Source organism: Meriones unguiculatus, chromosome 1 (assembly GCF_030254825.1).
Source record: "Meriones unguiculatus strain TT.TT164.6M chromosome 1, Bangor_MerUng_6.1, whole genome shotgun sequence".
In the NCBI taxonomy this organism is placed as follows: domain Eukaryota; kingdom Metazoa; phylum Chordata; class Mammalia; order Rodentia; family Muridae; genus Meriones; species Meriones unguiculatus.
This window is the reverse complement of record NC_083349.1, coordinates 110,457,342-110,481,994: the sequence shown is the minus strand read 5'-3', so window position 1 is coordinate 110,481,994 and position 24,653 is coordinate 110,457,342. Positions and strand designations below refer to the sequence as shown.

The window sequence follows — 24,653 nt, the reverse complement described above, 5'->3', positions numbered from 1 at the left end:
CATTCCCCTTCTTGGAAGAAATTTGATTAGTTAGAATCTGTACTTATCCAAAGACTTCATGTCCTTGAGGCAATAAAAGGATCCCTTCCTTCTCCAAGATGGAGTCTGGGACAGGGCCAGGGGAGCCACTACCTGGGGATGGGGCACATCTGGGTGGGTTCCGCATTTTGCCAGGCCTCTGTACTGAGTGCCTTTCAAGATTTATAGGCATAGGAAAGACTGTCTCAGGGGAATGTTCTAGAGCAACAAGACTGGGGCAGATGTGTGTCAATGCTACCTAGAGACAGTAAGGTTTCTTTAAAGTTCAAGAAATGCAGGTACATTTTGGCCCCAAACAAGGACCAGAATTTTCTAGAACTTAACACTCTAATATTCAAGAAATTGCCCCAAATGTGCTCAATGTCATTTGATAGACACAGTTATAAAAAGATAAGCTTGTGTTTGTATGGCTTAAGGAAACAGAAATCACAGGGGCCCTGGACTAGTAGATTTTAGTTAACCAGAGTCAACAAAGAGCCAAAATTTTCTTTTTCTTCAATACACACCACTTAAAATATATTAGTAAGGAGGTAAAGAAATGATTACTTAAAACTGAAGTGAACACTACTTGCAAATGACATGTATGATTCACAATGAGACTACAGAGGACTCAAAGGGAAATTAAAGGACACCAATACACTTAATCCTACATACACGAACCCAACTGAGTGTCTTCACAAATGTAAGCATTCTCTACACATGGTGTGGCCATGTGATCCTACACAGCCTTCCTACTTCTCTCCTCTGCTTTGTATGTGAAGACGTGCCATGAGGCTAAGAAGGAAAAGACAGTTTCTGCTGGTCTGGCAATTTCAAGGTCAAGTGTTTCCACTGTGGCAGTCAAGGTGTCAAAGGAGGAAGGGAGAAGCATGGAGAGGATAGCTTTGATAAAATGAGACCCATTTGGGAGGCAGAGGCAGGGGGATCATCATTGTGAGCTAGAGACCAGCATTGTCTACACAGTGATTTCCAACCCAGGCAGAGAGAGAGAGGCAGAGAGAAAAGAACCCCCCCCCAAAAAAAACCACTACCAACAACAAAAATAAACAAAATGAAACCTTCATAACCAATCACACATGAGCTATGTAGCATTAGCAATTACATTACCATACTCAGTATTGAGTAATTTTTGCACAAAAAGAATATATTCTTTATCTTCTGTGTTGGCAACTGAACCCAGAGCTGTCTGTGTAAGTTCTCTACCACTGAACTAAATGCTTCAGCCCTCTTTTATTTTTTTATTTTTCTTTGTAGAAGGGATCTCTTGTGTCTATGTGGAATCATCACCTGCCAATAAAAAGCTAATGGCCTACAGCCGAGGTAGGAAATAGAAGGTGGGACATCTGGCAGGCAGAAAGGATTCTGGGAGAGAGCCAGGTGTGGGAAATTCAGCCAGAAAGATGTGAGGAGGATGGATACATGGAACCTAAGCACAGTTAACCAGCCACATGATTATATAATCAGCCTGTGTACTGGGTGCCAATTTTTTGAAAGGATTTTTCCTTCCGTCTCCAAGCTCCCAGAATAATGACTCATGAGACTCAAAATATTATATACAATACCTAAGACATATAGCTAGGCTCTTCTCTGACTAGCTCATAACTTAGAATAACCCATTTATTCTAATCTAAATTTTGCCATGTGGCTGGTTACCTCTGCTCAGGTACCATGCATCCATCCTCCTCACATCTTGCCAGTTGACTTTCCCTTGCCTGGCTCTATCCCAGAATCCTTTCTGCCTGCCCACCTCCTATTTCTTGAAGGCCATCAGAAAATGACAGGTGACGTTTCCATACAGACACAAAATATTCTCCCAACAAAGGCTGGCTTCAGGTTTGTATTCTCCTTCAGATTCCTGAGTACTGGAATTACAGGTGTGCACCACCATGTCCAGCTCTTCCTAAGCAAATCTTTTGAATAAAACAGGTAACAAACATGACCCAATCACAGAGGAGAACAAGCAGGGTTTATAAGAAAGGCATTTGGGCAGACAGTGCTCTGGGTCAAGAGAAACTGCTGCTCCTGAGGCCTCAATGATCATTCATTTCACTAACCACCAGTTTCCCCAGTAAAATGGGAGCAAGATGAAAACTCTTTCTTCTTCTAAAACTCTATGATTTAAGAATAATTTTTTGCAAAGTTTTCTTAAGTTGTGTCAGATTCTTGCTCAACACAGCTAGAGGTGGAACAAGCCATTTCATCAAGTAGAAACACGACACAGCTAGCTCAGCAGGCAATGTGCCTTCTGTTTCATTTCTCTGTGGTAAGTTAGTGAGATAGAGACCTTATGAAACTTATTTGCACATATCTTCTAGTTCCTAGCCAATTAGAAAAAAGATTTCCCAGCACTTTTGGCAGCAGACCCCAGCTCCTCCAGAACCATGCATCCTCAAGCTGCTTACCTTGAGGCCCCAGGTCTGACTCCCAGCATGTCCCAGCTGTCCTTACTATTTCGGATTCTGCGAATGGTGTCTGCTTGTTCTTTGGTGAAACTAGCACTGCTATTTGTAGTAGGACGTTTCCCGCCATTTTCACACAAGTCAACTACAGACATGTAAAAGGTCTGCAAGAAGAAAACACAGCCCAGAGAAGAGATTCTCTGAGTTTCTCTCACACACTTCAGTAACTCTTGAAAGTCACACATGAAGTAAATGCTCTTCAATTGGAGGATTTTTTCCTCACCAGATCAAACCATACTTATAACCATTTCCCTGGTGCTGAGGACAGAGCCCAGGGCCTTGCACTTGCTTGGCAAGTGCTCTACTACTGAGCTAAATCCCAACCCCCTAACTACATATTTTCAAAACAGGAAAGTATAAGCTAACTTAAAATTTATTCATTAATTTCAAAAAAGGAAAATGACCTGGAATCCCAGCACTCAGGGAAGCAGACTCAGGCAGGTCTCTGTGAGTTTGAGGCCAGCCTGGACTACAAATCGATTCCAGGACAACCAAAGCTACACAGAGAAAACCTGTATTGAAAAATGAAAAAGAAAAATAAGTAAAATGATTCATAATCCTACTCTCAGTGAAGCACATTTGAGGTTGGTAACAGAGAAACACTGTTAGAAAAACTCAAATAGTAAAATATACAAACTTTCTCTATCCTGAGTCTTTCTCCCTGATATAGCCACATTAACATATTTTAGAATCCTTACAGAAACATCTGCTACCAGCAAATTTCACATACAAACACATAAACATTTACAGAAAAGATCTGAGATGCAACACAATGCTTAGCAGCTTGTAGTTTCCCACATAATACCTCTTGCCCAGGCCTGTTGGTGCATGCCTGTCATCCCAGCTACTTAGGCTTCTAATGACTTCAGTATCCTATTACGTGACTATACCACAATTTATCGTATCCCCTATTCCTGGACTGGACAGTTGTTTTAAGTCTTTTGGTCATTACGGACAATACTAAATTGTTTTGGTTTTTGAGACAGGGTCTCACATAGCCTAGGCTGGCCCTGAACTAGCTACCAGCAGAGGGTGAGACTGAACTCATGATCCTCCTGCTCTGTCTCTTAGTGCTAGGATGACAGGTGTGCCATTTAGCACATGCAGCTCTGGAGTGTGTGCTCTTAACCTCTGAGCCATCTTTCCAGCACACATTTCTATAATTACAAGTAGAGGGAAACTCTCATCTCCCCTCCACTTCCTTTCTTCTCTCATCTACTCCTTCTCTCCCCTCTCTCCTTCCTCACCTCTCCACTTGCTAAGTAAGTACTATACATCCCCAGTGCCTGTAACTACTTTTTTTTTTTTTTTACAGACAGGGTTTCTCTGTGTAGCCCTGGCTGTTCTGGCACTCACTCTGTAGACCAGGCTGACCTCGAACCCAGAGATCTGCCTGCCTGTCTCTCCTATGTGCTGGATTTAAAGGTGTGTGCTACCACCACCACCCAGTGCCTATAACTACTTTGTTTTGCTTTATTTTGCTTTGTTTTTGTGTGCACCACCATGCCTGGCTCCTATAACTACTCTTAATTGATATATCTCCTTTTCCCTTGGTTTCTTTTAAAATATCTTCCTCTTTTCAGATTCTTCAGTCGAACCTATTATTTCCTTTTATAAATGTGCCTTTGGGGTTGGAGAACTGGCTCAGTGTAGGGAGATTTTAATCCAGCAACATGGTTTCTCTGGCAAAAGACCACATCTAAAGACATTCTAGGTCTATATGATCTGGCTGGAATAAAGAAACGCCCTTAATATACACCTTTAATCCCAAACAATGAAAGTAAGATTAGTTTATAGAAGGAAGCTGCAATGTTTGAAAGTGATGTCTAATTAAGAGGCAGACAAAGTGACGAATCAGAGGAAGATTTGACAGAATGAGTCAGAGATAGGACACCCCCAACTCTTACCAGAACAGCAGTAAGGAAAGGTGACTTAAGAAGTGCAGGAAGAGGAAGGGAGAGTAGAGGCAAGAGTAATGGTAGTAGTGTGTGTGGCAGTTTTACAACACATGCTGCAGAGAGATTAAGCCAAAGAATGAGAGGGAGCCAGAAGATTAGATATTAGATATTGCCAAAGTTAGTTTGAGGCCAAGCAGAGCAATTCAGTCAGAAGCCAGTTTGAATCAATCATATTAGAGCTGGGCCAGAACAGCTGAGTTGAACCAGCCAGAGTTCAGAAAAAACTAGAGAAGATGAGTTTATTCAACAGTAAGTCTCAGAGGATTAGGTATTCTAGGCCTAGGTTATCAGAGGGAGGCTGGAAGCTGAAGCCTTCAAGGTTTGAGTTTACAGAAGATTAGATTGTACAGAGGTGAGAGGCTTTCAGGCCTTGGCCTAGAGATAGATAGAACAGAGAAAGAAACACCCTAGGCTCAGCCCATTCCTCTTATTCGTACAGCTTGGGTACAGCTCTTATCTCATTCTCTCCTCTGAGAAAGTAAAACATTTCCATCGCTCAGTAGTTAATCATGTGCACTACTATTCTAGAGAACCAGAGTTTGGTACCCAGCATCTAAGCTAGCTGGCTTATAACTGCCTACAATTCCAGCTCCAGGGGGTTCCACCTATGCATCATACCTCTGGCCTCCTCACATCATATACAAAAACACATACACACAATTAAAAATAAAATAAATCTTCTAAAGATCTTTCCCTTAAGCTCCTCTTTTTCATTTCCAATAACTGCAAACCAGCTAGGAGGCTAACAAAAAGCCTTGGCATCTGGAAAGAAAGAGCATCAAGGGAAAAGCCACCAGAGGGAGACCAGGGCAGTGCTGGTTCCCGTGTAGCTGACCTTAAAAGTACCCTTTGTTAGATAAAGGGTCAGATAAAACTACATTCTTCCTGGCACAAAGTGTCTAGTAAGCAGGGAGGAATCAAACTGAATCACCAGGAAAGCACAGCTTCAGGCTTACCTACAGAACAGAGTTACTGCGCTCTTCATGTCAGTCTATCAAGAAAAAAAGACTCATTTACTCATCATTTCCACCAAGAACCAGCCAGAAGGAGAAAAGCACCAAGAAGAGCTCAGAGTTCACAAATGTAGCTAGGGTATGTATCAGTAACATTTTCTAGTTAGCCTGCAACTAACTTGAAGTAGAAATATAAAGATATATGGGCACAGGTAGTTATTATAACACATGGTTACAGAAGAACAGCTGTTCTCTGCACACTAGGAGCAAGGTCAAAGACTGTAAATCTCATGTCTGAGTTCCACCTGATGCAGAATAATGGGTACTAGACCAGACCTGTCAACTGCCACACTGAACAACTACTTTCAGGCAGTGGATGACAGCAAAGCACTGAGAGATAAGGCACTAACTTCCGTCCTGGAGGCCATAACTACATCATGCAGGCACAGACCCACTAAGAGAAGGAGGCAGAGGCAGAGACCAGAGGTCTGAGGCAGCAGAGCAAGGCACTGGGCAGGAAGGAGCTGGCTAGACCTGGGCCCATTGGGGGGGTGGGGAGGCAGGGTCCCTCGTGGATTTGTAGCTAAAAACTAGGCTACTTCTATGAAAATTGAAGCCACCTGAGGCTTATCAGACAGGAACTAAGAATACAATCCATGTTTTCTAGGCAAGAGCTAGCCTTCCCAGAACACCTAATCAACACTCCCCAAATCTCCCTGAAGCACCAGAGAAAGGCTGTACCTGATGAGTTTCATGTATCCTAACTAAAGTCAAAGCCAAGAACCAACACGACTGGCAAGAGACAGAATTTGGAAGATGAATTCTACCAAATTAGGTTAGGAAACACTCTGGGTCTCCTTCAGATCCCTGACATTAAAGCAAAAATGCAAGCTTACATGAGTTCATTGCAATCTGTCTCCTGCGACAAAGAGTGACATTCTTCTGAGAAAGACAGAAACATGCAGGGTCTCTACAATGTACCCTCTATGGATGTGGTACCCAATCAAAACATGACTACCACATAAAGAAACAAGAAAACATGACCAATGTCGGGGAAAGCAGTCAGCAGTCAGTAGTAACTGAACCCACGCTGGACTTAATAGATTTCAAAGCAGCTAAGAAATACTGATAGAAGATAAAGAAAAATACACTAAAAAATTAAAAGAAAATATATCTTAAAAAGCACTCATTGCTCTTGAGTGGAACTGGGTTCAGTTCCTAGCACCCACATGGTAGTTAACAACACTCTGAAATCCCAGCTCTAGGGTATTTAACACCCTAGGGCCTCTGAGGGCATCAGAGAAGCACACGGTGCCCAGACATAGAGCGAACACTCTTATATACAATAATAAATAAATAAATAAATTTATTTTTCAGTGGGCTGGGGAGACGGCTTAGTTGGTAGGACTTGTTGAACAAGCAGAAAGTCCTCAGTTTGTTCCCTTTTAAAGATGCTGGGCACGGTAGTGTGTCCTCGCAACTCAGCACTAGGGAGGCAGAGATGGCAGTGACTAGGAGCTCACTGGCCAGCCAGCCTAGGTGAATTGATGGGCCCCAGGCCAGCAACAAACTATTTCAAAAAAACAAGGAGACAGCACCTGAGGAATGACTGTCCTCTGGCTTCCATGTGCGCATGCACACACACACACACACAGACACAGACACAGACACACACACACACACACTCACACCAAAAACGAAAACTAAAGAGAAACAACACAGCAAGACTTCCCGTATTTGATGAAAAATACTCTTTAAATTTTTTTTTTTTTTTTTTTTTTATGTAGGGGCTGGAGTAGTTAAGTACATGTGCTGCTTTTGCAAAAGACTTCAGTTTGATTCCCTGAACCCACATAACCTGTGACTGTAGCTCCAAAGGATCTAAAACCCTCTTCTGGCTTTCATGGGCACCAGACAATCTCAGAAAATGAACAAGTGCCAGGTAGGATACATGTAGAGAGAGGCGCACCTCAGCATAGCTTGCTGCAAACCAAAGACAAAGACTGACTCCCAAAAGCAGCCAAAAATGGAAAAAGGTGCAATATGGACAGAGAAATTAGAGAATGAACGTGGCTCCCACTTTGAGACACAACAGAGGCCAGGAGAGAATGGAGACTCTCTGGAGATGCCTACTATCCTGATTTGCATAGTGAAGCACTGGATGTATGTATCAATGATCACAAAGTAAGTACTGAATTAGAAAAGAAAAGTGTAGTCTCTCACAGTTACTACACAAACTCCCGAGATGCTCTCATACGTCAATCAAAAATACCCACCACATCCTGGCACCTGTCTCAAATAAGAGATGTGTGAACATCCAGAACTGTCAATGTTCAGGGGGCTGTGCACCACAGATATGGAGTACATGCAGAGCAATGTGCTCCAGTGAGGAGGACACATAGCAAGGCTGCGGGGCCAGCCAAGGACGGCACCTGTCTTCCAGGAAGAGTGGCCTCTTACGAGAAGGAAGTGCAGAGAAAGAATCCCTACAACCCCACCCAACCATTAAGACAGACTCTGTGCTGGATAGCTACACTATCTGAAAGGCTAGACAAACGACAGCTATGGTCACAAAGAGAAAAATAGTTTATTCACACCACCACTTTCAGATGGATCGATACTCAAACCCTGACTTTATTACTGTTTTAAGTAGTCTCCTTACCTAAATATTATTCAAAATAAATGGCTCTAAAAAGTGACATCTGGGGCTAGGGAACCAGGAGCCGTGGCCAATGACCACAGCCTCAGCACTAGGTGGGAAAGAGGCAAACAAGCAGATTCTGGCAGTTCTCTGGCTACCAGAGACAAAGACCTCAGCTCAGAAGCTGGAGAGCAAGAAAGACACTTGACATTTACCCTTACACTCCTGAATGCACACCTACACACACATGCACACACACATACACACAAGAAATGAGCATCTACTCAGGCTGCCATGTGAGCACATCCTTCTACTACCTTTCGGATTTTTATGTGTGACCAGCTGGACTCTGGAATGATGGTCTCCTATTCTCTAGGCTAACTGTGACCTCTGTGAGCATAGGGTTAGATAGCCTATGTATGACAAGGAAGTTTTGTCACAGCAAGGCTTCATAGGAATGTAACACCACATCCAATGATGCTTCTGAAGAGAAATCTTCATCTCAGTGAAGAATTACAACATTGGAGTATTTCATCAAGACACAAACACCTAGTCTCTAGCTGGGTGTGGTGCCACATGCCTTTGGGCCCAGTACTCAGAAGACAGAGGCAGGCAAAGCTCTCTGAGTTTGAGGACAACCTGGTCTACCTAATGAGTTCTTGGACAGCCAGGCTACATAGTGAGGCCCTGTGTCAAACAAAATAAAAGTAAAATATCCCTAGGCTCCACAGCAACATGAGGTCTGAGGCAGACATCTGCATGCTGAAGAGTTTCCCCTGGTGTGATGGTGCTTTTGAGTGTTTACTTGATGGGATTTAGAACCACGGTGGAATGTCTGTGAGAACTTTTTAGATTGGGCGAGGAAGACTCACCCTAAATATGATAGCACCATCCACGGGATGGAGTGCTGGACCGAACAAGAAGAAGCGAGCACAGCTCCAGCCAGCAGCCACCCTCCTCTGCTTCCTGAGTGCGGATGCGATGAGAGCAGATGCTTCAACCTCCTGTCACCTTCACTTCCCTGCCACAGTGGCCTGTACCCTTGACCCAGGATCTAAAATAAACCCCTTGCCTTCCTTAAGTTGCTTTTGTCAGGTATTTTCTGACAACAGTGAGAACAGTAACTAAGACACCAGGGGACTATGATGATGAGCCGGGTCTGACCTACAACAGACAGCAAACAGATCAATCATATTCTCTCTCCCTCTCTCTCCTTATCTCCCTCCCTCCCTTCCCCCTCCCTCTTCTCCTTCTTTCTCTCTCTCTCTTCCCCTCCCTCTCCTCCCTCTCCTTCTTCTCCCTTTCCCACTCCACACACCCCCTTCTTTGTCTCATTACAGTTTTGCTTCTCAGAATCTTAACTATCAGCTGGCATGGCTGGCTTGGACACAAACCCTGAGGCAGGATGCCTGGTTACCTGGAACATCTCATTGATTCCCTCTCCGGTTTGTGCTGATGTTTCAAAGTACAGGAACCCTTTGCTTTCGGCCCAAAGACGCCCCTCACTTTCGTCAATGCAGCGGTGTTTGGTGCAGTCCACCTGAAACAGAAAGTCAGGAGGGGCGGAGGGAAGGTCCATCTTTGTCCCACTAGGTCAGGCGCAGTGAGGTCTTTATTACTGAGCCTCAGAGTTACATATAAAATTACCAGGCTAAATAAGACCAAACAACAAAAGCCCAGTGATCGGGCTTTCTGTCTAGTTTAGACTATGCTTCCCGCTTCCCCCAGGGGAAGGCAGCTGCTATGTGCTTCTGTGAAAGTTGCATCAATACCTGTCCTACCCAAGGGGCCACCATCTGCTGTCTGCCATGAACAACTCCTCCCACCAGGTCAAACTATGAATATTGGCCTTTCCTATATAATCCCAGACTGCTTCCTCAAGCTTGACACCAAGGGAAAAATATGAATAAACATCCAGTTAGACCAGGTTTTGTGGGTTTGTCTCAGAGACATGTTTTCAGAGGTTACTGATATTTTTGTTGTTTCTTTGAGACAGGGTCTTACTATGTAGCCCTGGCTATCCGGGAACTTGTCCTGTAGAGCAGGTGAGCCTTGAACTCACAAAGATCTGCCTGATTTTGCCTCCCTAGTGCTGGAATTAAAGACATGTGCCACTACAAAGGGCTAAAGCTACTGATTATGGGTTAAAAAATAGCACCTCCCCCCACTGCATGTATGTCCATGAGCATGTGTGTGCATATACACATGCCTATGTCTGAAGACTGAAGACAGGGTCTAACTAAACTACCCATTCTGGCCTGGAAACTCTATACAGCTCAGGTGGCCTCAAGCTCATAGTCTTTCAGCTCCTGAGTCCTGGGATTTCAGGCTAAGTCACACACCCAGCTCTTTCCTTTTTGTGTCCTCAAACTCACAGCTGCATTAGCAAACCAATTCAAAGAAGTTACCTTGTTGGCACATACAACAAAGACAATATTGTCCATGTTCCCATGAGGCCCAAGTTCCTGCTTCATTTCTGCCAGCCATGAATCCAAGGCGTCAAACGAGTCTTTCTGTCCAACGTCATACACCAGTATCACACCTTGCGTGTCCTTGTAAAATTCATTTCGGACCTTCAGATGGAAGAACAGAGGCACAAGGTGTTGGCTCTGTGATCTTTGTAAGAACGCACCTCACAGTCACTAAATTAACAAACTGTATCCTTTATTATATTTGCACATTCATTAATGTAGCTCAGTATTTACTAGCTTTTAGAGGACTTTCTATAAAATCAAACTGAAACAAACAAATCTGTAGCTAAGGAGAAATCCTAGCAAAAACAAGGGCTCGGCTTCTCAGAGGCAGCACTCTCTAGCTGTAGACTTCGAACAGTCATGAACAATTGTGAGCAAGGGCTACGACCACAAGACATCACATCTCAGAGCTTACCCAGCATTCCAGGCAGAGCTTCCTAGACTGTTCCAAGGCTGTACATCAATCTTCGACCCCCAACCTCAGAGCCCAGTACAGTCAGAAGGCAAGGAGCACAGCAGAAGAGGCAGGCAGCTCTGATCTCACACCCACCAGGTGTGTGACCTTTGTGTGACCTTTGGCAAATCACAACCTCTCTGCACTTCCTCATCTGTAAAAGGGGATCATAGTACTACGGCTGGACTCGGTGAGGTCATGAAGGCAACAAATGCATTTGGCATGGTTCCTGAAAAATAATACAACAGCTCCTTCTCCCTTTCTTCCTTTCATTTTGACTGTCCTGAGATCATTCATCAGAAATGGCAATTTGCCTTGGCACAGAGCTACAGCTCTCAAAAGAGTTGACAAGAAGTGCAGGGTGAACTCAGTGATAGAGGCACTATGGGTAGGCCGGAATTCTGGTAGGAACTTTGACAGAAAACATAGCTTTATGTTCTTTCCACAAGGTCCCTAAATACACTCAGACTCACTTTAGCTAAGGATTCAGAAGTGGAAGGCTCCAGTCCTGTTTCCTCTCTTCTACTGCTTCCAGTGTCTATCCCGTTTTTCCCTTCTGAATGAGAATTAAGCATCTTCCCCAGGGAAGATATCATTTAGTCATTTAGTTTCTTAGGTATGTAGATTTTATGATATTTATCTTACATAATATGGCTAATATCCACTTATAAGTGACTATATATTATGTGTGTCTCTCTGCTTCCGGGATACCTCACTCAGGATGATCTTTTCTAGTTTCATCCATTTGCCTGCAAATTTCATGATTTCCTTGTTTTTAATAGCTGAGTAGTAGTTCATTGTGTAAATGTACCACAATTTCTGTATCCATTCTTTGGTTGAGGGACACCTAGGTTGTTTCCAGATTCTGGCTATTACCAATAAAGCTGCTACAAACATAGTTGAGCAAATGTCCTTATTGTATGGTTGAGCATCTTTCAGATATATGCCCAGGAGTGGTATAGCTGGGTCTTGAGGTAGCACTATTCCCAGTTTTCTGAGAAAGTGCCAGATTGATTTCCAAAGTGGTTGTACAAGTTTACATTCCCACCAGCAATGGAGGAGCCTACCACAGATGTCCTCTAAAAGACTCCAACCAGCAGGGGATCAAAGCAGATGCAGAGACTCACAGCCAAACTTTGGACAGAGCACAGGGAGTCTTATGGAAGAAGGGGGATATAAAAGGACCCAGAGGGGACAGGAACCACAGAAGGAGACCAACAAAGCCAAAAAAGCAGGGCTCAGGGGGGAGTACAGAGACTGATGCATCAACCAAAGACTATCCACAGAGAGGACATAGACCCCCTGCTCAGATGTAGCCCATAGATAGCTCAGTCTCCATAGAGTTCCTTCCTAAGAAGAGAAGAGACCGTCACTGACATGAATTAGGTTGCCTGCTCCTTGATCACTTCTCCCTGGTGGGGCGAACTAGCCAGCCCACAAAGGAAGAGGATCCGGGCAGTCCTGATAGGACCTGACAGGCTAGGGTCAGACAGTAGGGAAGGAGGACTTCCCCTATCAGTGGACTAGAGGAGAGGGATAATGGAAGAAGAATGGGACCTGGAGGAGATGAGGAAGGGGGCTACAACTGGGATACAAAGTGAATAAATTACAAATAATGATAGTAATAATAATAATAGCAATAGAAGAATTCAGAAGTGAAAAAGCAGGGAGTAGTGGCATTGCCTGCTACACCAGCAGTCAGGAGGCTGAGACAAGGACTGTGACTTTAAGACCAGCTTGGGCTACACAGCGAGTTTAAGGCCAGCCTGGCCTACATAGTGAGTTTGACACTAGTCTGAGCTATAAAATAAAACCTTAAGGGAGGGAAAGAGAAAAGAGAAAAGCATTTCTCTCTCATGCTGGGCATGGGTTTCTGAGCACAGTCAGAAACCTTGATCATGAATATAAGGTTCCATCACTAATTAGAGAAACCAAAGAAGCAGTTCCCCTAGTAAGGAATGACAAAGACAGAAGGAATTTAAGATGATAACTATGTGATTTGAATGAGAATAACCCCCACAGGCGTATTTTACTGCTTAGAAGGTGTGGCCTTGCTGAAATAGGTGTGGTCTTGTTGCAGAAAGTGTGCCACTGGGGATGAGCGTTGAGGTTTCAAGGGCCCAAGCCAGGCCCGGTTACCCTCTTCTTCCTGCTGCCTACAGATGCAGAGCTCTTAGCCCCTTCCCCAGCACCATGTCTGCCATGTTTCCTGCCATGCCAATAATGGACTGCAAGCCAGAGCCAATTAAAAGCTTTCCTTTATAAGAGCTGCCGTGGTCATGGTGTCTCTTCCCAGCAAAGAACTCAAAGACAATGACCAACAATCTCTGCCCTCAGAGCTTGTGGTCCTTGGCCTTTCTCAACAGCTAAGGATTCTCTGTACAGTGAGAGAGAAAAAGAGAGAGAGAGAGACTGTGCACACAAGTGTGTGGGTTTCCCTCATAATTGGAAGTTTCCCTCATAATTGGAAGCACAATCTTCTGTAGATTCCACTGGGGTTTAACATATCATGGCCAAACAACTTTTTCTCTACAAGGTACATGGTGGAAATTTGTATCACATATTTGCAGCCTGGTTTTCTGTACCATCATGAGTCATGAAGTAGCTTTGCCTGTCATATTTTAAGGTTCGTCTCCCCATCCAGGAGATCAAAATTGGGTATTGGATCCTTTGGAACTAGGGATACAGGAGGTTGTGAGCCACCTAACGTGGGCTGGAAGCTGAAGTTGGCCTCCACCCCTCTATCTTTGTTTTTGTTTGCTTTGCAGACAGGATCTCTTGTAGCCCACGTGGCCTCAAAGACTCCATTGAGCTGATGATGACATGAACTCCTGATCCTCCTGCCTCCATATCCAAGTGTTGGGATTACTGCATACACCACCAAGCTTGGCTGCTGTTTGCACTTGTAGCACATTCCTGTCATTGGCTGCCATTTTCATAGCTAGTAGCATATCCAGCTGTGTTCCACATGAATCTGGATGTATCTATTCCTGGTCACCCATAACGCCAGTGAAAATTAATATTGAAGATATTGATTTATCGAATGGTTAGATGTATGTCTACAGAAGACAAAAGTAGAGGCCAAAGGGGAAAGAATTTCAGCTGCAGGACATGGCTCCAGAAAGTGACTGTGTGTGTGTATGTGTCTGTGTGTATATGCACACTTGCACACTTGCACACACACGTAATAGATTAAAGCAAGATCAACGGAGATCTATTCCAGGGAACTCAAGTTCAAGTCTAAGCTCAGTAACTAGCTACCTACATAGTCTTGGGTAAATTATTTTATTACACCAGCCTTAGCTTCCTCACCAGTAAAATGAAAAGGTCAAAACATGTTTTGTGGACCCCTACAGCTCCATTATTCTAGCCTTCCAAAACAGCTTCCCCATTCTGGACAGCAGGCTCACCACATTTGAAGATTAGTTAAGATGCTTAGGGATGCAATGCACAACTGGCTAGGGCTGAGACAGCTTTTAATGCAATATTACAGAGGTCTCAGAAAGTTCCTACAAGAGCATCCTCAGTGGAAGACAGGCCACACTGGTCCTGGCAAGACCCTGGGGAAACCTGTCAAGAGGACTATAATAGTGGAAGCTTCATCAGGGGATGAGGAAGCTGGGGATTGTGGGATGGCTCTGGGTGTTCACGAGGTATGTGCGGAGTAAGGACATACTTGGGTCAGCTTGGGACTTAGAAGAGAGTGGCTTTGGTCTTGTCAAAGGAAGGCTTGTACTATAGACAGCAACTACAAGACACAAAAGAGCTCAGACGCTAGCAAGGTACTTCAGAAGAGGGGACTTTAAGGAGTTTCTATTAATTAATACTTCTATTTTCACAAACTACTGAAATAAAGCTAATGCATTTTTAGGTTGCATTAATAGGAATCAAAGATAGAACAGGGGGGAGCAGAATCTTAGCAGCCAGACATCTATAATGATATATCAGAACTTCAGCTAACCAGGGACACCCACAAAAAAATTCAGTCTGTCTCCTCAAAAGCAAGGCCAGAACATGCTGAAGACAAAATGAGGGCAGCCCCACAAGGAGACACTGACAGCTGACAGCTTTAGTTCTGAACAGGATTAGCTCACAAAGCAGCAAAATATGTCACTGGCTCCCTGTTCTCCACATATTGCCACACTCTACCTGCATAACTCTTAGCACACCTATGGCCTCTTGGTTTGAATGTCATGTCCCTCAGTAGGACTTTCTGAACCCCAGAGATGGTTGAATCATGGTATTAAATGGCATTTGCCATTGGTTTAAGGAATACTTCTCTAACATACTTTTACTCCACAAGGACATGGGGACTCTTTTGCCAAGACCTGGGGAAACACACCTAGAAAATGACATGAGGGGGGCTGGAGAGATGGGTTAGTGGTCAAGAGCACTGCCTGTTCTTGCAGAGGTACTGAGTTCAGTTACCAGCAACCACATGGTGGCTCACAACCATCTTTACTAAAATCTAATGCCCTATTCTGGCATGCAGGTGTTCATGCAAATAGACCACTCATACATAAAATAATAAAATCTTAAAAAAAAAAGAAAATGACATGAGGTACAGACAAAAGCCCTGTGGAAAGCCTGTACTCACTAGCAAAGGACCCAGCAAAGGGGCAGCTAGGAAATAAAAGGCTTTCGGCAGTAACTACTCTAACCAAACACCTCTGGAGGGAAACAGTCCCAGCCTTAGTCAAGACTGAGAGGAAACTTTAGCAATGAAAATCCGACAGTGGAAATAAAACACCTAGTGACTGAGGTCAAAAGCTGAGTGATGGAGACAGGAGAAAAATCAGGCAATGAGGGGCCGGTTATAGGAGCTCTGAAGGTCCATGCGCTCACAGATAAGCACTAGGGAACCCGGAATGTTAAAACACACAGGAATGCTCCTTCAAAGGAAAGGGATACATAACCTGTTAGCCACCCAGAGTGCTGGAGCAGATGTGGTTAATAGCCTGGCGACCTTTGCACTATCTGTGTATCCAAGACCATACCAGATTCTCCCCAGACCCTCATTATGAGCTTGTTTTTCTTAGTCAAGCTTTAGAACCCATCTTTATGAAAAGAGTTTTGACGTAGTGACAGCCAAGCTCCATTTAGCCTGCTTTGTACTTTATTGTGCACATGGGTTGTGCACATGAAAACCAGGAGAGTTTTCACCAAGTTGTGTCTAAATATCCCCAAAATAAACTATTCGGGTCAGACTCCTGTTCATGCTGAACATAACTGACTGCCTTCCCGCCTCCTGCAAGTGTTACTCAGCTGGTCCCCCTCCACTGCCTGTGGTGGTCACAGAGACCCTCGCAGCCAGGGAGGTAGCTCGGTCTGTAAAGCACTTAGTCCAATTCCCAAAAGCCACATGGTGGAGGGCGAGAACCAACTCCCAAAAGCTGACCTGTGCACAACATGGCATACATGTGCCAACACACACACATAAATAAATAATGTAATTTTTAAAAGTTAAAAATCAGTGAAAGAGCAGAAATACCCAATTTTTCTGGGTGTGCTGTGTGGTGTGTGGGGTGTGCGTGGGCACGCACGCATGGCTAGGGAGGGACAGGAAAGGGCGTACTACCCCTTGCTGTGAAAGGAGGGGCCCTGCTGAGCTGTTACAGTGAGCTGTGCGCAGTGCAATTACCACCCTCTCACACACTGGACTAAGGTATGACGTAAAAGGCCAGGGTCCTCCTAAGTTGGAAATGGCCTATTCATTCAAGTGTTTGAAACATGAGCCGTGAAATTCTCCATTCCTATTCTAGGAAAGCATAAGTAATCAAAAAGTATCCACTGAATGGAAGCCCAGAAGGCAAGCCGCTAACATGGGCTAAACTTGACAGATGATTTGAATACTGGTCATTTGAATTAACTTCCCACTCTCTCCAATGTCAATAGTGGATTTAAGTTTGTCTTTTTTTTTTTTCTTTTCTTTTCTTTCTTTTTTATTCAACACAGGGTTTCTCTGTGTAGCCCTGGCTGTCCTGGAACCTGCTCTATAGATCAGGCTCTCTTTGAACTCACAAAGATCTATTGCCTCTGCCTCCCAAGTACTAGGACTAAAGGCATGTGCCACTACTACCCAGCTTTTTTGTTTTTGTTTCTTAATGGATTTAAATTTTCTAAAAAGGCTTTCTTACCTCATAGAAGAAGGGGTGTCCAGCCATGTCAAAGATGTTAACTTTGATTTCTCTGTCTCTGATTTGGACCCTGAAATATTCAGATGGAAACAATCTCAAAGGTTGTTTTTCTGCACTGACATTCATGTCATTTCAAAAGGAAACAGGGGTGACATTTCCAGAGGCTGTCTTCATCCTCTTTTTAACTCCAGATAACTTCACAACAGGAGGCAGCCAGCCGGCTGACAACCCACCTCCTTATTTAGAAACCTGAGCTCTGAGCAAGCACCCATCTTTCTCCTTCACCTCAGAACCAACAAATGGCCCCACTTGGATAAGGATCATTCCAGCTGGGCTTGTTTATGTTCCCTCGTGTGGCGTGGGGTCATAAGCCCTCATCTGACCATCAAGCTGCTCCCTACCACCTGTCATATGTAACTCTGTCATAAGCGCACATGGCTGTGGGGATGGGCTAGAGTATTGGGCTGGAAAACACTTGGGGGGGTGCCATCTATGTTGCTATGGGGAAGCCCTCATCCTGACTGGATAAAGACTTTCTAGTGCACCTTTTTAGGAGAAGAGCACACACACCACAGGTAATCCCTCACCTATACTCCATAAGCCAAATAAACTGGCAGTCCCTAGATAGTCATTGAGACCTTGAGGAGAGGGGTAAACATTGTTTATGTCTCCCTTGGGAAGGAATTTCAACACTACTCATCATTGGAAAAATCATCTTTAAAAAAAAAAATCAGTAATAAACAATTTACCCTGTCTCAAACAAAAACAAAAACCCACAAATAAATAAGTCACAATTCTAGGACATCATATAGCAATTTCCATTTCTTAAGTAACGTAACTACTGATAATGATTCTGAACAAAGTTCCCTTTAATAGAATGTCCCACCATATCACTGAGGTACGTCTATGTTCTGAAGTAGAAAATGGGAAAGAAAAATAGAAGAAAATATGTGGCTTTCAAATGAAGGGCTTCATGAGTTTCAGTAAAGAGCTACAAATTTCACACTTCAAAGAAAATTATGCAAAAACACCTTCTGGTGCGCTCAGTTGAAAAGCAGTGATAGAATTTACACAGAACTCTTGGGTTCTGCTTTGCCACTGACTTGAAATACTTTAATACAGTCTGGAAAGACATGCTTAAACTTGACTCTGCCCTTCATATAACTGATGTTCTGCTATAGATACACCTCACCAATTTTATCTGCCTTCTTAGATAATGCCTCCACAGCCTACATACAAATTTTCACCTTTCAGTCTATCTATCTAACAATAGTTATTGAGCAGTCATCAGGGATAAGCACTGTTACTAGGCACTTGGAGAAAACATACAAAAATCCTTTTTTATAGGATTCACTTTGGATGCAGACATTTAAAAAACAAAAAAACAAACAAACAAAAAAAACCTTGACTGACCAGGAAACTTCCTCCCTGCTGGCTAGCTTACATAGTACCAGAAGATGCTATGCAGGTTGTTGGGGAACAAAAGATCATGATCTCCCCTAGTGGTGGACCCCACATGCTACAATACTAACTTGCCTGATGAGATCTGTCCACTGGTGTAATAGTGGCAAGACGGTTATGAGGGTAACCAACCACTTTCTGACTATATGAGGACTATTCTACAAAGGGATTTCATGCCTGATGCTGTAAACCTGGAAGATGACAGGTGGGGGCAGGAACTCCTGTTGTTGTTTGGCTCAGCTGGCAGATGGGGAAGAAAGCTGTGACATGCTGACTTCGCTTATGACATGGCTGCTTTACTATCAGTTCACAGCATCTGTGGGCACTGGGCAAGCCCAGATCAAGTCAGCCAGAACTCCAGCATGGGGAAAGGACCTTTGGGGACCCGCCCTTGGCAGAAAAGCTACTGGCAGAGCTGGCTGCTGAGGGAGGGAGAGTAAACTGCCTTTTAAAGATGTGGCCGCTGGTAGGTTGTGCATGCTAGTGGCCTCACACCCATACACATATGGTGGGTGGATACAATCAAAATGCTTTATATAAATGTGTAAAACTATAAAAACAGCAAAAAATTCATTTCTCAAAGTCAGAGATTAAGCAGATACAAATAACACAAGTGCTCTATGGCAAGCACCTCAGACAGAATAAAAACTCTAACATAGGTGTCACTTACAAAGACCCTCATTGATAGAGGTGCTCAGAGGCTGAAGGACTGTGGGGCCAGGAAAGCTGTACCACTGGGAGTTGGGTTGGTCTGGAACAAGAATGAGGTTGAGATGTGTTCAAACCCCAAAAATCTCACCCTAAGACCGGAAGGAGTGGGACTGCTTCCCCCTTGCTCTAGGCTTGCATGTCCTGGCCCACATAGCCTTTGGGCCCCCACCTCTACCCTTGAGGTAGGCACATGGCCTGGTGGCCAGGGGTCAGGTTAAGCTTCCTCTCTCCTTATAAGGGCATGTCCAGCAAGCAATGGGAATTCCTCTTCATGCAAACGAAACATTGCCAGCACCTCAGACCCAGTCAATGATGTCCACTCACCTGAGAACCCCTGCCTACTCCTCAAGGTTTAGGTAGCCCTTGTGCACCCCCAATAAGAGAGCTGTTTCACTGAAAACCACCTCAGAGAAGGCTGTTTTCCCTGCACAATGCCAACCGAGATCCTGTATAACACACCTGGCCCAGCTAAACTTCATTCCCTCCAGTCCAGCCTGGATACCCTGAGGGGAGAAGCAAAACAGGGGCAGCAAAGGCCTGAAATGCCATGTTTAAGAAATGTGCTGTTGGGCTAGAGAGATGGCTCCCAAGGTTAAGAGCACAATTCCCAGCAACCAAGTGGTGGCTCACAACTATCTATAATGAGATCTGGTGCCCTCTTCTTATGGAGAGGCACACATGAAGGCTGAATACTGTATAAAACAATAGACAAATCTAGGAAGAGAAAGAAAAAAGAAAGGAAAGGAAGGAAGGAAGGAAGGAAGGAAGGAAGGAAGGAAGGAAGGAAAAGAAAGAAAAGATGGAAAGAAAGAAGGATGGAAAGAAAGAAAGAAAGAAAGAAAGAAAGAAAGAAAGAAAGAAAAGATGGAAAGAAAGAAGGATGGAAAGAAAGAAAGAAAGGTGCTGTTTACCCCAATTCTACTCTATGGTGGTGCTTTTCTTATTGCTTTAAGCCAATCATTCTTGATTCACTGCCAAATAAATCCCCACTTACTTCCAACTTTGCTATTCTCAGATCTATCTGCTAGATTCCAACAAGCTATCAAGAAAGATCATAAGCTAACAAAAGACAAAACAACCTGAAAACATGCTTGCTGGTCAGACCTGCTTACACAGACATCTGTCCTAAGATGGCTCACCTGCCAGGTAGGCTCCGTGTTGCTTTGCTCATGGCTGCCAAGTCTACATCTAAAACCAGGTCTGGACTGGCAGGCGGCTAATACACTGGCTGGCTGAAAGGATGGAACCACACCCTGAAAAAGTCCTTTAGCCCTGTCTTTTCCAATTTATCTTCAAAGCCTGCATTTCAGTGTAACCCATGAACACAGGCTGATGAAGATGAAGACTATCTAAGGACATACTCTGAGTACCTGTGTGATGTACAGGTCAGAGGAACAATACACTTACTTTGTGACTCCATAGTCAATCCCGATTGTTGCCAGGTATTTAGACACAAATCTCTTCTCACAGTAGCGCTTTATAATACAGCTCTAGGAAGACAAAAATCCGTGCGTTTAGTAAGACACATGAGGGAGATGTGTGAAATAAGCACATTTCTTCATTAGGGTTTCTTCAGTCACCTCAATGAAAATGAAAGTGTTTTCAAATGCAAAAACTAGCTGAAATGGAAGTGGATGCCTGGAACTCTAGCACTTGAAAAAGAGAAACAGAAGCATCAAGAGATTGAGGCCAGCCTCACCCACATGAGACCATGTCTCAAAAATAAAACAACCCCACAAAAGACAAGAAGAAAACACAATTTCTAATGTACCTAGAACAAGTATAAAAAGTGAGGGTTTTATTTGTTTGTTGGAGAGGGTCTTACTCCTGGCCAGCCTGGAACTTGCTATGTAGACCAGGCTATCCTCAAACTCACAGAGATCGGCATGTCTCTGCCTCCTACTGCTGGGATGAAAGGCATGTGGTTTCAACCAGGCCACAAGTCAGTATCTTAAAGAAAAAAATTTCAATTCTTATCTTCATGCTAACTACGGATGTGTTTTCAGCTTTATTGCCGATCACTGAACCAGTTTCTCCCGCAGACCTTTCTCAGCCTTACGCGTTCAACACCTCTAACATATCCACAGCTGGCCTTGACTCCCTCCAAGGACAGAGCCACACATCGAAGCATCTCCTGGATGCTTTCTACTCAAATATCCTGCCATCATCTAATTCGGCTTGTCCCCAAATAATTTAAGATGACACATGACAGTGGCTTGTCCATCATTTCCCCAACGACAAAGGATCAGAATATTAAAGTCATATTTGATTCAGGGCCTAAGTCTTCAAGGGTACATTATCATTCTCTTTAGTACCAATATCCAAAAGAAAAAAACAACCTAAATGGATGGATAAAATATATTGCATCCATGTAACGGAATATATTTCTATGATCTAAAGAACATACTGACATATGACACAAGAAAGATGTACCTTATACAAACTATACCAAGTCAAAGAAGCCTGTAGTAAAAGATCATGTAGTATGTGACTCCATTTATATGAAACAGCCAGAATAGACAAATCTATATAGGCAGGAAGTGGGTTAATGGTTAGGGGAAACAGGGAGAGCCTGTTAATTGCTGTCTTTTTGTTTTGTTTTAGGGACGATGAAAATGCTCTATAATTAGCAATGGTAATGGTTTCAAAAACCTGTGAATGACCTGAAAAAATCAGTGAATTGTATGTTCTAAATAAGTGAATTCTACATGAATTATAACACATGAAGGGTTTTGTCTTCAATTCTATCTTTAATTATATGTATATATGTACATCTGTGGATATATGCACATATGGGTGCAGGTGCCAGAAGAACACAAAAGAGGCTATCAATCCCCTGGGGCCGAGACACAGGCAGCTGTGAGCCACACGACCTGATGTAGGTGTTAGCAGCTCAGTGCCTGTCCTCTACAGAGTAACAAGTGCTTTTAATTGCTGGGCTACCTCTTCAGCCTTCACTAAGACTTTTTTAATTCAAGAGTTTTTATGGTTTTTAATCTTTAGGGAAGAAAAAGGTTATGTCCAGTGCATTTCTCCCAGTTTGATCATTTGTGTGTGTGTGTGTGTGTGTGTGTGTGTGTGTGTGTGCCCTGTGACAGAGGATAACCTCTGAAAATTGATTCTCTCCTCCTACCATAGATTCTGAGGCCTGAACTTGGGTCACCAGGCCTACACAGTAAGGACTTTTACACCAATCCACCCCTGACCCCAACGACTTATTCCTTTCTGTATGGGAAACTTGAGATTTCTCAATGACTTGTTTATATTCAACTCAACCTCTTGCACTGACAATCAATGTACCCCAAAGTCCCTTGCCAGTTTTCAAAGTTTCCGGGGGATCTGAAATTGCCCAATGTGCTCATTCATCATTGACCTCAGGTCTCTTTCTACATACAATGTTAATTCTGACAGCATTTTTTTAAGTGAGTAAAAATGGTTACATTTCTACTTAACTTATTAAGCACTGCCCAACATTTACCTACATAGAAAGCCAAAAATTTGGTAGAAAAAGGTATTTCAATTGAGCGCATGGGTGTCGTTCTTCAGTGGACATCCATCATCCTGAGGCAAGGTCTCAAGTGGGACCTGAGGCTTGCGGATTAGGCTAGGCTATTTGGTCAGTGAGCCACCTGTCTCAGCCTGCCCAGCCTTGGAATTAAAAGCCTGTGCCACTAGCCTCAGCTTTTTGCAGGGGTTCCGGGTTTACAACTGTTTTCCATGCTTGCACAACACCAGCTGAGCTACAGTCTCTACTCTCTTTGCATTTTAAGAGTTGGAACATAATCAATAAATATTCATTTTCAGCGAATGTTTTGTTAACACGTACACGAAGGTACATAAGCAGTACGGGAGCGTGCTAAATATTAAAACACTAATAAATGGTTACTGAGCATCATCTAAGTGCAGGGCACTGGTTATCAAGTCTTCTACATTTGGGGAAGTAAAGGCACCGCTTCTAATCCCTTCCTGGTCACTCAGTTCTGGGCCCTGCGGATTCTTAACCAAAGCTTCCGATCATTAAGGGAAGAAAACAAGAAAGAACAGGCGTCTATATTCATTTGGGAAAGGCCTTAGCTCACCGCTGCCTTTCCCTTCCCATCTGAGAGGAAGTTTAATAGCTAATACGCAGCAGATGGAACACACGGGAAGATGGTATTTTTTAAGAGGGGGGAGGGGCTTCCCTGAGAAAATGAACGTGACAGTAAAAGAAATTTAAAACAAAAAAAAACAACAACACAGGATTCAGGGCGCCCAGTGCATGTCCCCTGAAACACACTGGGTTGTTAGGCCCTGGTGACATCCAGGCTGTGCCCAGCAACATTCTCACGGGCATCCCCTTAAATAGCACAGGTAAGGAGCACCAACTCTCCTCGCCCGCAGCTTCCGGGAGCCCTCTCCCAGAGAGCAGATTTGGTTTCCAAGCTTGACCTCCCGTCATTGGGACCCAGGCTTCCTTACTACCTACAAAATAAAATCAGAGGTGAGAGACTACCCCGGACAGCCTCTTAGGGGCAGTGACGTCAGCAAGGCGAGGGCAACCCAAAGGTCAAAGAGGTCAAGATAGTTTTCCTCCAGAGGCTGTCTGGCCCCTGAGGAGGCGGGGCCTCGGGCTGCTGAGTGGCCGCTCTCTCAGCCAATAGGCATGTCGCTCTGGCGCGCGGAGGTCCCGCCCCCCGCAGCGCGCGGTACTCACTTTGCCCACTTCGGCGTTGCCCATGGAGATGACTTTGATGCGGAGAGACTTGGCGGGCTCCTTCCGCTTCGGCACGTTGGCCTCCATGGCGCTCGCTCTGCCGGGGCCGCCGGTTCCGGTGTCCGTATGCACCCAGCCAGGCCGCGCCTCAGGCCTCCTCGCCCAGTGGCGGAGCCGCCGCGCTCGTCACCGCCCTGGCTCCGCGGCTCGCCATCCCCACCGCTGCCTGGCCGCGGACGGACGCGGGCGGTTGGGAAGCGGCGAGCCGCGGAGGGCGAGCGGAGTCTCGCGATGACAGCGCGCCGTGACGTCATTGCAGGGCCCGGAGCACTGGGTCTTGGGGTCCTGGTGAGCCAGCGTGGCCCGGGTGCCTGCGGGAGACGGGGTTCCTTTGCCCGGCCCCAGGGGTGCTGTCCGCTTAGTGGTAGAAGTAGAGTGGCCTTCACGGGGTGTTGCTGTGATTTAGTGTAAGGCCCAGTCACGTCAAAAATTCTAAGCAGACCATGACTTTCCCTGGAACCTTCGCTGGTGGGGTGGGTGCCTCTGCTGCCCCGTCCCCCATCAACACAGCGGCCCCTCAGTGTCCGCAGGGGCCGGATTTTTTAGATGTTCCAGTCACAGAAAGATGGTGCCCAGACAAACGCTTTAATCCTGGCACTCGGGAGGCAGAGGC

General features: G+C 44.5%; 1 protein-coding gene across 1 annotated transcript in view; it reads right to left on the bottom strand.

The window, feature by feature from the left end:
* Positions 1 to 24,255, bottom strand: part of Dnajc27 (DnaJ heat shock protein family (Hsp40) member C27) — a 29,310-nt gene extending 5,055 nt beyond the window's left edge. Inside the window, exons 1-6 of the mRNA XM_021648272.2 lie at positions 23,981 to 24,255; positions 20,695 to 20,777; positions 17,116 to 17,185; positions 10,459 to 10,623; positions 9,468 to 9,590; positions 2,442 to 2,602 (exon numbers count right to left, since the gene is read on the bottom strand). Of these exons, the coding sequence (XP_021503947.1) occupies positions 2,442 to 2,602; positions 9,468 to 9,590; positions 10,459 to 10,623; positions 17,116 to 17,185; positions 20,695 to 20,777; positions 23,981 to 24,067 (689 nt within the window). The 5' untranslated portion in view covers positions 24,068 to 24,255. The remainder of the gene's footprint in view (positions 1 to 2,441; positions 2,603 to 9,467; positions 9,591 to 10,458; positions 10,624 to 17,115; positions 17,186 to 20,694; positions 20,778 to 23,980) is intronic.
* Positions 24,256 to 24,653: the final 398 nt, after the last annotated feature.